General features: G+C 41.8%; 1 protein-coding gene across 2 annotated transcripts in view; it reads right to left on the reverse strand.

Annotated features, from left to right (window-relative positions):
• Window positions 1-971: 971 nt before the first annotated feature.
• Window positions 972-12,682, reverse strand: part of ENPP4 (ectonucleotide pyrophosphatase/phosphodiesterase 4) — a 36,546-nt gene continuing 24,835 nt past the window's right edge. For both annotated transcript variants that reach the window (XM_029596071.1, XM_029596072.1), the window contains exon 4: window positions 972-4,893. In XM_029596071.1, the coding sequence (XP_029451931.1) occupies window positions 4,529-4,893 (365 nt within the window). In that variant the 3' untranslated portion in view covers window positions 972-4,528. The remainder of the gene's footprint in view (window positions 4,894-12,682) is intronic.

Raw genomic sequence — 12,682 nt, forward strand, 5'->3', positions numbered from 1 at the left:
AATTGTTCAGAGTAGTTAAACCACAAGCAGGTTGTGATAAATTCCAGGAGAAACTTGTGAGACTGGAAAATTGGGCATCCAAATAGCATATGATATTTAATGTGGATAAGTGGCAAGGTGATGCATATAGGGAAAAATAACCTATGCTGTAGTTACACAATGTTAGGTTCCATAGCAATTTGCCCATGTAAATCGCTCATCTGAGAATTACCCTCCCTCACTTGCAGCTAAGATGATATGCTTTTAGCTTCATTAAGACGTGTTTCGAGTACATGTTTTGACTGGGGGAAGAAAACAATGTATATAGATTTCATTTTCAACTCTACACACTTTTCTGGTCAGAGTACCCGCAGAAAAAGCAGTTGCAATCCTAAAAAGGATACAAAGAGTTTGGAGGTTAGGGTCCATATGAGAATTTGATCTACTTGTTGACTTTGTCCCAGAATGCAGTTTGAAAATTACCCCCCAAATTTTCTAATTTCTACCCTCTCAGTAGCCAGGCCCTGATGAATATGGACTGGAGGTTTGATGTGAAAGCAAGTGCTCTGGTTCACAGATATCAGGTAAATGGCTTCCAACTTGATGGAAATGGATTCTGCAATAGCCATCTCCATAACAGGCACTAAACTTGAGAATCTAGTTCCATACGAGCATTTACACATAGATAGATGAGGGCTTTTAGCAATGAGACTTGATCTTCTTGAAATAACATGATTGAATGAGAACAGAAATTCAAGGCTTTTAGAATATAATTTCCAGAAGGGTAGCATGGCATAAAGATGCCTAGTTAGATCAGGGTCTTATGTTGGGAAGCTTCTCTAGGTGAACTTACTGAATAATCTTCTTGGTGATGTCAATTTCCTGATCTTAGTTTCAAATCTCTCATTGTGAGGTCACATTCCTGCATTTTCAGACACTCAAAATAAAAATGAAAACTTTCTCTTAAAAGTTATGAAAAATCTTGAACAGTCTGAGTTTGTTAGTTAATTTTATTGAAAATATTTTAATACAGTCATTAGCAACTGTTTTGCCATAGGAACCAATCCCCAAAATTAAAAATCTTATTAAAATATTTTATCCCAGGGCACTATAAATTTTAAAAATTAAATTTTCAATTAGAGTTTTAGTAATTAAGTACAGAAAAGAGTATTGCACAGCTACCAGGAGATCTAAATTACAAATTTTCAGTAATTTAAAGCATTCTAAAATATACCAAATACATTAATCCAAATGTAAGTGTTCTATACAAATCACTTAAAGCCCTTAAACCCAGAAAGAACTTTTAAAGCCACGCAAAAATGTATTAGCTTTGTTAGCATAGTCATTGCCCTTATATTTTAACCTTTTTTTTTTAAAGCTAATAGCAAAAATAGAAACTACTAAAGAAAATTACATTGAACAACAAAATGTGATGCACCAGCCCCTCCAAAAAACTCCCATACTGATATTCCTCTGGCAATACCAACAAGAAAAGAGGAATGTGGGTCTCAATATATAGATCCCACTAAGAAATCAATTAAGATTTTAAATTTAGCATCCAATAGAAAAAATAAATTATAGACGAGTGAATAAAAGCCCATGCATACATAATTCTGACAATCTAGTGTGCATATACATAGCTTTTTCACAGTTGTGCAATTTTCTTTATTGGATGCTATGGCAGACCTCAACTGGCCTATTTACTTCTGTACAGCTCATAATCCTTTTTTTCCTAAAAATTATGGTCAATTTTCAAAGCCATTTACCTTGTGCCAGTTTGTCTGGCTGAACACTGCCTGCCTCAGCCCAGCTAAAAGCATGTGTGGGCTTTCATCGTACCCTTTTAGCAAAGTTAAAGAGAGAGGCAATCGGGGGATGGTTGGTTTGGGGGAAAAATAACAGTATTTGCACCTGTGAATTTTCAAAAATATGCATGTTTTATTCTGCCCTGCACAAACAGCAAGTGCAAGGGATAGAGGTACTTTTTGCATGCATACTTTATGCTAATTTTCAAAATAAAAAAGACATGAGCAGTTTTTTTTTAAACTGCAAGTAGGTTTGGTAAAAGTACTCATATGCTTTACAACCATGCAAGCTCTATGAAAGTTATCCTCCCTGGTAGCAAGGGTTTGATTTTTTGGGGGCCTGGCAGTTTCCTCCTGCTGCTGTGGGCTTCTAGTTCAATATGGGCCTAGGATTGGGATCTGAGCCTTCACTCACAACTGCTCAGGAATTTCTTTTCCTCCTACTTTATATCCCTTCCCAACTCACTTAGCCCCAGTCACTGTAATAGCCCTTGGCTGTGGACTGCACTCTAGGGTTCCTTCCAAACTCCTGCAAGCATGGCTTAAGTTTGATCACTAGCATTCCTTCTCTGAGAGGCTACAAATGCTGCCTCTATAGCATGCCCAAGCACTGACAGCCAAGGAGCAGACTTCCTAGCCCAGGAACTGAACAGAGATCCTATATGTCGCCCAACAAGCCAGGCCAATTGGCATAGTTTTGCATTATTTTATTTAATTTATCTTCCACACAGATGAGATTTATAAGCCAGAGAAGATCTTCACCAGCTGTCAGAGATATATGTATGTGCATTTTCATAAAAGAAGAAAGAATATTGGACAAGGTTTTTGATTTTTTAAAGCAGGGTGATCTGCCAATCCATGCTGCTTGTTTTGTATATAACTGATCAATCTATACCACACAAAGAATGAACAGGAAGTCTGAACACACTTCAAGCTACCACAAAGGAGCTTCTTTGTAGAATTTACATGTATTGCTCCAGGTGGGAGGTTTATGAAGTACAAAGCTACACTAAGAGTGATGTACTGTACTACTGGTATTGGATCATGATTTCTGGCCTAGAATTTGATCTGGTGCATGACAATTCTCCCTCTTCTTTAATGAAAAACATGAATTGCCTTTGCTTTAGCTTTCAGTACTTCAGTTTACCTAGTTCATTCTACAACATAGAAAGAAAATGTATTTTAAATATCTAGAACTAGAAAGCAACTAAACAGCTGGCTGGCTATGGTGGATCGTGAGGGAAGCCCTACATCAGCCAACAATTGTTTGTTCTAGGATTTTAGTATACAATACAATCAACTATGGAAAGAAATAGATTAACAAAGGCCTCCCTGCCCACGTTACCAAAATTCAGCCTTAGATTTCCATGGCGGATCATGTAAATCAGAAAGGGCAGGGCACAAGGAAAGTGGAATTGCACTACAGTACCTGCATCACAGACAGTCCATCAAGACTACATTTTTTGGGAATGTTTATCTATTTTGACTTGTATTCTTGTGATTTATTTAAATCATTCCCATCTGTTTGCACTGCTGCATGGGGCAGACTATAAAAATACAATGCAGTTTAAAACCTTCTGCAGAGCAGCTTCATATGCTCACAAATTACCAGCAGGTTTTATATCTACTGGCTGAACCTATGCAAGCAGTTACTGCCAGCAAATCAAGACGGCACTCCAGGATTCCCTGCTGTGAATATTGCACCTTTAGCACCTACTGTGCTGCCTTAACTCAATCTCTATGTACCATTTTACCAATAGATATTTTCTCTTAACTCTTCGCTACTTATTGGTATGAGATAGATACTCTATTCTGAAAATATCTTCCCCCCCCCCCCTTCCCCACAATTCCATTCTGTTTAATGATAAATATGTACAGTCCAAATACTGCAACTATATTTTTAGAAAATTAAATTGCAATTATAGTTCTAACTGCAAATATACTAAAAAGTTATAAAATCCTGTAAGTTAGGTCTAGTGACTTAGCTTGATGTTATAAAGTGTAATATTCCTTAAGAAAATAGTGACAAAGTTAAGTTAGGCAAGTCCAGTGAACATACCAAGAAAGCAAATTTAACAGCCATTTGTGTTAGCCACATTTACTTTTTGAGTTTTGTAATGATTTCAACAGAAATGTTGCAAGGGATGTAGCATACAATGTGAACCTAAGTAACTAAAAATGCTATTATATACAGACAGAATTATTTTTCTCACTATTTATCAACATGAAAATATTTTAAGTGAAAGTGCATGTGGCAGCAGACTCTCTGTCAAATAATTGGATGTCCTGAAAGTGAGATGGCTTAAGTCAAAGGAGGGGGCATCTAATGAATAGACAAAAGCAAATTACCAAATAGACCCTACTACCACATCCATTAAATAGAATTACAAAAATAAAATGTCTGATTTATTTATTAACATAGCACATGGGGGGTCAGATTCAGCGAGCTTCTAGGCAGTTACCGCTTGCTGAATCCTGCCACTGACTTACCAGAGCAGAAATCTCCCATTTTCTAAACCAGTTTAATTGGCTTTTACTATTAGATTCACAGAAAACTGTTTCCTATTTCTGTGCACATTTCATACTGAATGCTATCCAAATTGTCCTCTACTCTTGTGGCACAGTGCTACTGTCCTCAGTGTAGAGCTATAACATTTAATAAACCTATGTAAATGTACAGTAGTGGATTCAAAAGTGCTGGCTTGGCTTGTGCTTTGGTTAAACTGGAACCCCTTTCACAAAGGCTATTCAATTAAGAGATCATCATCATCTTCTTGAAGCTGGAGTCGAGAAAATGTGCGTGGAGAAGATACTTTGTTCTTCATTATAATTATAAGACAAGTCAGAGTAGTCAAAACCATGATGACGCCCACAACTATTCCAATAGCTTCTGGAAGACGTATGCACCACTGGTCCGACAACAAGCACTTTGTGTTTTCAAAGCTTCCATTGTTGGCCATCCCTTTCAATCCCAGGATGTGACACATCATAGGGTAGATATCAACACTGTTTATTGTATTCTGCTTGTAACCTTTGCGAAAAGCAGGGCCATGGGCAGCCAGAAATGGGTGCATGCTAGGAAGAGCGTTGTCATAGCCATGGTTTCCCACTTGAAGAAAACACAATGAAGACATAAAATTAATATTTCACATCCTTAAAACAACACATTTACATAAGCCTGGTCTATTTGCTTATCTTTCAAAAATTCTCCCTTTAAAGAAAACTTATAATTGCATGTATCAGGTTAATCATGCCTAGGTAAAAAGGGGCTGAACAAGGGAAAGCTGCATTATCTCTTCTTGAGATTCATATAAAGCCAGCAGGCCCTTTGATGGAAAATACACACAAATTAAGAGCTGCCCACTTGGAAAATAAGCATGATTGCAAGACAACATGCACATATAACACCTGTACCTTAGATGTTTCATGAAGCCACGATCAGAGGAATGGCTTGTGAAATCTCATTTCCAGTACACTTTTCTTTAGTCTTAGAATGTTATCCCTGTTCGGCTTGTTAAATATAAAAAGAATTTAAAAAACTGTAAATTCTTATTTCTGATGGGCAATAAAAGAAAATTATTCCTTACCTGCTAATTTTCGTTCCTGTAGTACTATGGATCATTCCAGACTGTGGGTTATGTTCCCTGTCCAGCAGTTGGAGTTAGAACCAAAAATTCCCAGGGGAGGACCTATATAGCCACGCCTCCCTCGCAAAGCCAAGACGAGAAGAGACAGAACCAGAGGAATCAATTAATCTCAAAAATAGAGAAAAAATAACAGCTGTGACAGCAACTAACTTGTACTCAAAAAACTAACTGAGAACTTGCAAACAGCACTGTGTTCAAAGACACAGCTCGCAATAACTAGAGAGACAGAGTGAAAATATTGTGAAGACAGGACAGTCTCGTTACAGAGAATTCCAAAAATAAAAGAACTTAAAATGAAACCCAACTCCGCGGGGTGGCGGGTGGGTTTCGTGAGGACTAACATCCTGCTGTCCTGGGAGAACAGCTGTTATAGGTAAGCAACTCTGCTTTCTCCCAGGAGAAGCAGGATAGTAGTCCTTACCCATGGGCAAATATCTAGCTGCAGGCTGTTTCCGAACGGCGAGGACCAACAGATACCAAACAGGTGCCAACGGGCACAACAACCTAGATGCTGTTGGTAAAGGAGGAAAACAACCTGAACCCGAAAAACAGACAGAAAAGTCTGGTTTAGACCTGAAAAAGGTTAAAGAGGACAGTACTGAAAATACTAAGATGTTAAACAAGCCCAAGTCATATAAGATTCAATAACATTTTAACTGTAGTCAGCCTTCCTATTAGTATGTACATTAGCATGGGCATCAGATTAAATTTTCACTGAAATTCAGGATCCACTTGCAGTATTGAGGAGCCGCAGCTATTACATCATGAATAGGGCAGACCCCTCCTATTCTGTAAGCAAACCTTTCCAACAATGAATCCCTCCTCTAACTATGTATGTTTCTCTATGCTATGACAACAACTGAGGCTGAATTCACAAAGTCCAAATAGGTATCAGCTCAGCAGAATTTAACTTCAAATACTGAAGCCGCAGTAAGTATAACTGGCAAATTACAGCAGCAATGTAACTGATGAAGAACTCACCAGGTCATATCCTAGAGTATATGAGCTGGTGCTTATGGCCAATTACTGCTTACACACTTCATTCAGACTGTCAATGAATGTCTTCATTTGTGTCTCCCTTATTTTAAAAAAAAAAAAAAAAAAAAAAGTTTGGCAGGGTATTGAAGATTAACTCTGATTCCCTTGGCAAACAGCTGGGAGAAGTAGGGAGGAATCTCACTCTGTTTTGCTGAGACTTGAGTGGAAAAATCTTGAAAAGAAATTAAATTTACTTCCCTCCTGCTCCAGGATTCTTGCTTTTCTGTATGCTCTGAAGATTGCTCTTTTATCTGCATAATTGTGTATTCTGGCTATTACTAGCCTGGGACAATTGCTTTGCTCATTAAATACTCCCAGGTGATTGTTTCTTTCAAACTTAAGCAATAAATCATCAGCAGGCATCCCCCTTTTCTCCAGTATGACGTAATCACAGAGAAGTCATATCTTTGTCTTTAAAATGTCTTGGCACTCCTATAATACGCAGATTATTTCACCAGCTCCTATTTTCCTGATCTTCAACAGACTGAGGATTTTTCTTTTGCTAGTCTCAAATTTGCAGTCAAATTTTCCATTGTCTACTCCTGAACCAGCAATGTATCTTCATTGGTTGTGCGAGGCCATAGTTTCCTTTAAGTCACCTAACGTAGATTGAAATTTAGCCAGTTGGTCTTCCAGAATAGCCTTTACATAATTTAGACCTCGATTCGCCTCTACCTAGGCTTGATGCACTCTCTACCTAGATGCTAAGTAGAGAGTACATTAGATTTTAACAATCTTTTTGTACCTTTATTCACTGCAAATCACAGAAAATATTCACTGATGGAATCTGTGCTGTTCGAACCTCTGACTGTGCATGTAAAACTGCCTCCTAAAACCTAGCCCACCTCCAAATGCTCACCCAGAGTTCATAATGCCCCCCTCTTACAGTGTTATAAAAAGTTGACTTATATGTGAGCCTCCACAGAGGCTCACATATAAGTCAAACTGAAATTTGTGATAAAAACGTTGTTAGCTGGTAACGCACAGCTAACACAGGCACGACGCACAGGAAAAAGGTGTAGTCATTTCCAGCGTTAAAACCTGCATTGCTGTGCGTTACTCTATCACACACAGTGACTCCTATTTCCATTTACTCTGCCCAAACTCCTCCTACTTGAATACAAATGTAAAATTTGCATACACATTTTGCGATGTGGTATTTATTGCATGCTTTATGGAGTTATCGCCTGCATTAGGGTCCTAATGAGTGCTATAAGGCCCTAATGCAGTGAGACCCTGTTAGATGCTTTGCAACTTCCTCAGATTATGATTAGCATGGACTCTTCCAACTTAGTAGCCATCTTGATTTCTGTCTGCTTAGGTTTTTCTAGTGGAAGTTTCTTCGTTTTTGAAGACATTTCACTTGATTTTTTTTTTTTATCATAAAACTATCCATAAACTAGTACAATACTGCATAAAGACTTACAAAGCCACCTTCACTGATTTCACTAAGGTTGATACCACTTTTGGTAGAAAACAAAGGAGGAAGATCGAAGATCTCCACCAAATCACCTCCTATAGGTTTTTTTGATTAACTTCTGAAACAATTTGAAAAGTTTGAGAGAATGGAAAAAATGCATAGTAATTCTGCTAATCTTTTTTTGTAGCGTGCAAAACAGAAATACTTTTACTGCTAGTCAACGTGGGCTTGAAAGTCTACAGAATCTCCCCAGGGCGATACAAAGTAAGGCCAGAAGAACCAACAGGTTTCTCCCTTCCTATGTAATACAGTTCTAGTTAGCTATATTGGTCCTGAAGAAAACTGGAGTCTCTGTAGACGGATATCTTTAAAAGGATCAACAAAAACAGATGTTGTACATGAGCTTTAGCGAGCACAAGGATTCCTATTTCAGATGACTTGGTTCATAGAACATCACTCTGGGAAGACCTTCCCTACTACTTCTAAAGTTGTAATATGGCAGACACCTTTTCTGAAAATCATAATCCATTCTGTGCAAATTTTATTTTATCAATGAAAATTTTTTTTTAAAGAATACATTTTTATTTCCATAGAACTTTTATCATTTCACTCCCAAATTGCATCTGAATTTTCTTTTGGCCAGGGGGAGTAAGAGGGTGTTATGAATGGAGAAATTACTTACCTGATAATTTCGTTTTCCTTAGTGTAGACAGATGGACTCAGGACAAGTGGGTTATGTGCTTCTCTGCTAGCAGATGGGAGACCGAGTAGGATTTCAAAGCTGACGTCACCCTAGATATACCCCTGCAGTGACCTCAGCTCCTCAGTACCTCCTCGAAAAGCCATTGTGGATATATATCTTTGCATAAACAACTTGGTTAAGCTTCTTAAACTTGATTAAACTGATTCAACTGATTTCAAAAACTGGAGACCACCACCACTGCACTCAACTAAGTTAATGCCAACACCAGACTAACTATGGGTGTCTTGAACTAGGGGTAGGCAATGGCTTACTCGTATTTGTTTAGTCTCTAGGTTCGCTTTCCGAGGTCCTCCTTCTCTGGGACAGCCGTGGGCGGGATGCTGAGTCCATCTGTCTACACTAAGGAAAACGAAATTATCAGGTAAGTAATTTCTCCATTTCCTAGCATGTAGCCAGATGGACTCAGGACCAGTGGGATGTAGAAAAGCTACTCCCGGACAGGGCGGGAGGCTGCCCGTGGCCCACTTAGTACTGTCCGTGCAAAGGCTGCGTCTTCTCGGGCCTGAACAACCAGGCGGTAGAACCTGGAGGTGGTATGTAGGGAGGACCACGTCGCCGCTCAACAGATCTCGGCGGTCGATAGCATCTTGGCTTCTGCCAAGATACTGCTTGGCCCCTAGTAGAATGAGCCTTAACCTGCAGTGGTAAAGGCTTTCCTGCCTCTATGTAGGCTGCCTTGATTACTTCCTTGATCCAGTGGGCTATGGCTGTGAAGAACGAACAAGCGATCTGTTTTGCACACCTGTTCCAATCTTTCCAGGTATTGCACCAGGAGTCCGCTGACACTTAGATGGCGAAGAAGACGTGCGTCTTCTGAGTCCTTATGTTCATCTAGAGATGATAGGGAGATGGCTTGGTTCAGATGAAACTTGGAAACCACTTTCGGTAGGAAGGAGGGGACGGTGTGCAGCTGTATGGTTCCAGGAGTGAACCTAAGGAACGGTTCCCGACAGGATAGTGCCTGTAGTTCGGAGATGCCACGAGCTGAACATATTGCTACCAGAAATACCGTCTTCAATGTTAAGAGGCGTAGTGACAGACCACGTGTTGGTCTGAAGGAAGCCCTGGCTAGGAAGTCTAATACCAGATTGAGGTTCCATAGGGGTACCGGCCACTTTAGCAGTGGACGAAGTCGCTTAACCCATTTTAGGAAACGGGTCATATCTGGATGAGCTGATAGACTGATACCATTCACTTCGGCTCTGAAGCAGGAGAGGGCGGCTACCTGGACCTTGAGTGACAACCCCTTCTTCATATCATCTTGTAGAAACTCCAGAATCATGGGTATCTCGCAGTCCACACACCGGACTTCAAGTATTCTCCAGATCCGTATGTATGCCAGGGATGTTGAGAAGTTGCGCGCTCGGAGCAGGGTGTCAATCATGGGCTTCAAGTAACTGCGCTTCTTCAGGCGAGTTCTCTCAAGGGCCAGACCGTAAGAGAGAATTGAAATGGATCTTTGTGAAGAATTGAGCCCTGCTGGAGAAAGTCCCTGTGTGGAGGTAGGCACAGAGGGCTCCCCACAAGGAGTCTTTGCATGTCTGTCTACTATGGGCATCTTGGCCAATCAGGGGCTACTAGTAGAACTAGTCCCTTGTGGTTTTCTAGCTTGCGGATGACCTTTCCCAGTAGTGGCCATGGGGGGGAAGGTGAACAAAAAAGAATAGATGCCTTGATCTTTTCCAAATATTTATTAAAGTAGAGACGTGTTCATAAGAATGCCCGACTCGGGCCGAGTTTCGCAGCTCAACAGCCGCTGCCTCAGGGGCTTAGACAATCAAGAATCTCAGCTGAATTATAGTGGTATTATATCATCAAGGTGACTGTAAACCACTGCTGCAAGATAACTTACACACTGCCTCTGGCCAGGTCTGGATAAGGGCATTGAACCTTTGGGAGTGTGGCTCTCATCTGTGGCTGAAGAATCTGGGGACTTGGGCACTGAGATAGGTGGCCAGTAGATCCATGGCTGGTAGGCCCCAGCGATTCACTATCAGTTGGAAGGCTGTGGTCGACAGCGTCCATTCCCCTGGATCCAGGCTCTCTCTGCTGAAGAAATCTGCTGAGATGTTGTCTTTTCCTGCGATGTGGGAGGCTGAGATCCCTTGAAGATTTATCTCCACCCATGCCATGAGAGGATCTATCTCCAGAGACACATGCTGGCTCCTGATTCCTCCCTGGCAGTTGATGTAGGCCACCATTATGGTGTTGTCAGACATTACTCGAATCACTTTGCCCTGGAATCTGTGGCTGAATCGCAGGCATGCTAGTCTGACTGCTCGAGCTTCCAGGCAGTTTATGTTCCATCCCGCCTCTTCCTTGCTCCATTGTCCCTGGGCTGTCAGTTCCTGACAGTGGGCTTCCCACCCTCGCATCCATGGTAAGTAAGATCCAGTTCGGTGGGGATATGTTTACTCCTCTGCTTAGGTGGTCTTCCTGTAGCCACTACTGAAGCTGAGAACGTACCTCTGCTGGTAGTCTATGGCGAATTGAGTAGTCCTGAGACGGTGGATTCCAGTTTGACAGTAAGGAGCGCTGGAGCGGTCGCATGTAGGCCCTTGCCCATGGAACGTCCTCCAGGGTTGTTGCCATGAGGCCGAGGACTTGAAGATAGTCCCATACTTTGGGGCGTGCATTGGTCATCAATCGTCATAATTGTTCCATCAGCTTCCTTCTCGGGGGAGGGAGGAAGACTTTGTTCTGTTTGGTATCAAAATGGGCCCCCAGGTACTCTAGAGACTGAGAGGGCTGCAGACTGCTCTTGCCCGTGTTCATGACCCAACCAAGCTCCTGCAGTAGGTTCTTGACTCTGCTGGTTACTTGCCGGCTCTCTTTCGAAGACTTTGCCTTGATCAGCCAGTCGTCCAGGTAAGGGTGTACCAAGATCCCTTCCTTCCTCAGTGTTGCCGCCATGACCACCATAATTTTGGAGAATGTTCTGGGGGCAGTTGCTAGGCCAAAGGGTAGCACTCTGAACTGGTAATGGTGACCCAGTATCACAAAGTGTAGAAAACGCTGGTGATCTTGATGGACTAGAATGTGAAGGTAGCCTTTGGAGAGGTCCAGGGAGGTCAGGAACTCTCCTGGTTGTACTGCCATTATTAAGGAGCGAAGAGTCTCCATGCGGAAGTGTAGTATCCACAGATGAAGATTGACGTTCTTGAGATGCAAGATGGGTCAGAATGATCCTTCCTTCTTGGGAACGATAAAATAGATGAAATAGCACCCCGTATTTTCTGGGGCACAGGAACCGGAGTTATTGCCTTCAGACTGATTAGTCTTCTCAGAGTGGGTTCCACTGCCAGTCTTTTGGTATGGGAGTGGCAGGGTGACATCATAAATTTGCCCCGAGGGATGCTGCGGAACTCCAAAGTAACCTTCTCGAATGATGTTTAGTACCCATTTGTCTGACATGATCTCAACCCATCTTTGGTAGAAGAGGGAAAGTCGACCCCCTATTTTCTCTTCCCATAGATGGGTCAGCCCATTCTCATTGGTGAGCATGGCTGGAGCATGCCCCCAGGCCTGTTCCTCTCTTGGTCTGTCAGTTCTGAAAGGGCTGGGACCTTCCGGAGGGACATGGTGCCTGGAACTGTGAATTCCTGTAGGGTCTAAAGCGTTGCGAGCCTCTGCCCCTGGCTCTTCTGGGGGAGGGGCACTGGGATCTTTTACCCCTGTCTTCCGGTAGCCGAGGCACTGGAGATTCGCCCCACTTGCTGGCTAACTTCTCCAATTCGCTTCCGAATAAGAGATCCTTTAAAGGGCATTCTTGTGAGATTCGCTTTAGAGGTCGCATCAGCAGACCAATTCTGGCTGCCATTACAGAGGCTACTCCTCTGGTTGAGGTACGCACCAGTCTGAGCTTACATCAGTCAGGAAGGCTGCTGCAAGTTCCATCGTCTCACCGGTATACGTTCCGGAGTTATTTACCTCTCTCTCGAGAGGAGCAAGCAAGAATGTGCCACCAGTGCGCAGCAGGAAGCAATCTGCAGTGTCACTGCTGTTGTGTTGAAGGCCTGCTTAAGAATGG

The sequence above is a fragment of the Rhinatrema bivittatum genome, chromosome 3, assembly GCF_901001135.1.
Source record: "Rhinatrema bivittatum chromosome 3, aRhiBiv1.1, whole genome shotgun sequence".
Classification (NCBI taxonomy): Eukaryota; Metazoa; Chordata; class Amphibia; order Gymnophiona; family Rhinatrematidae; genus Rhinatrema; species Rhinatrema bivittatum.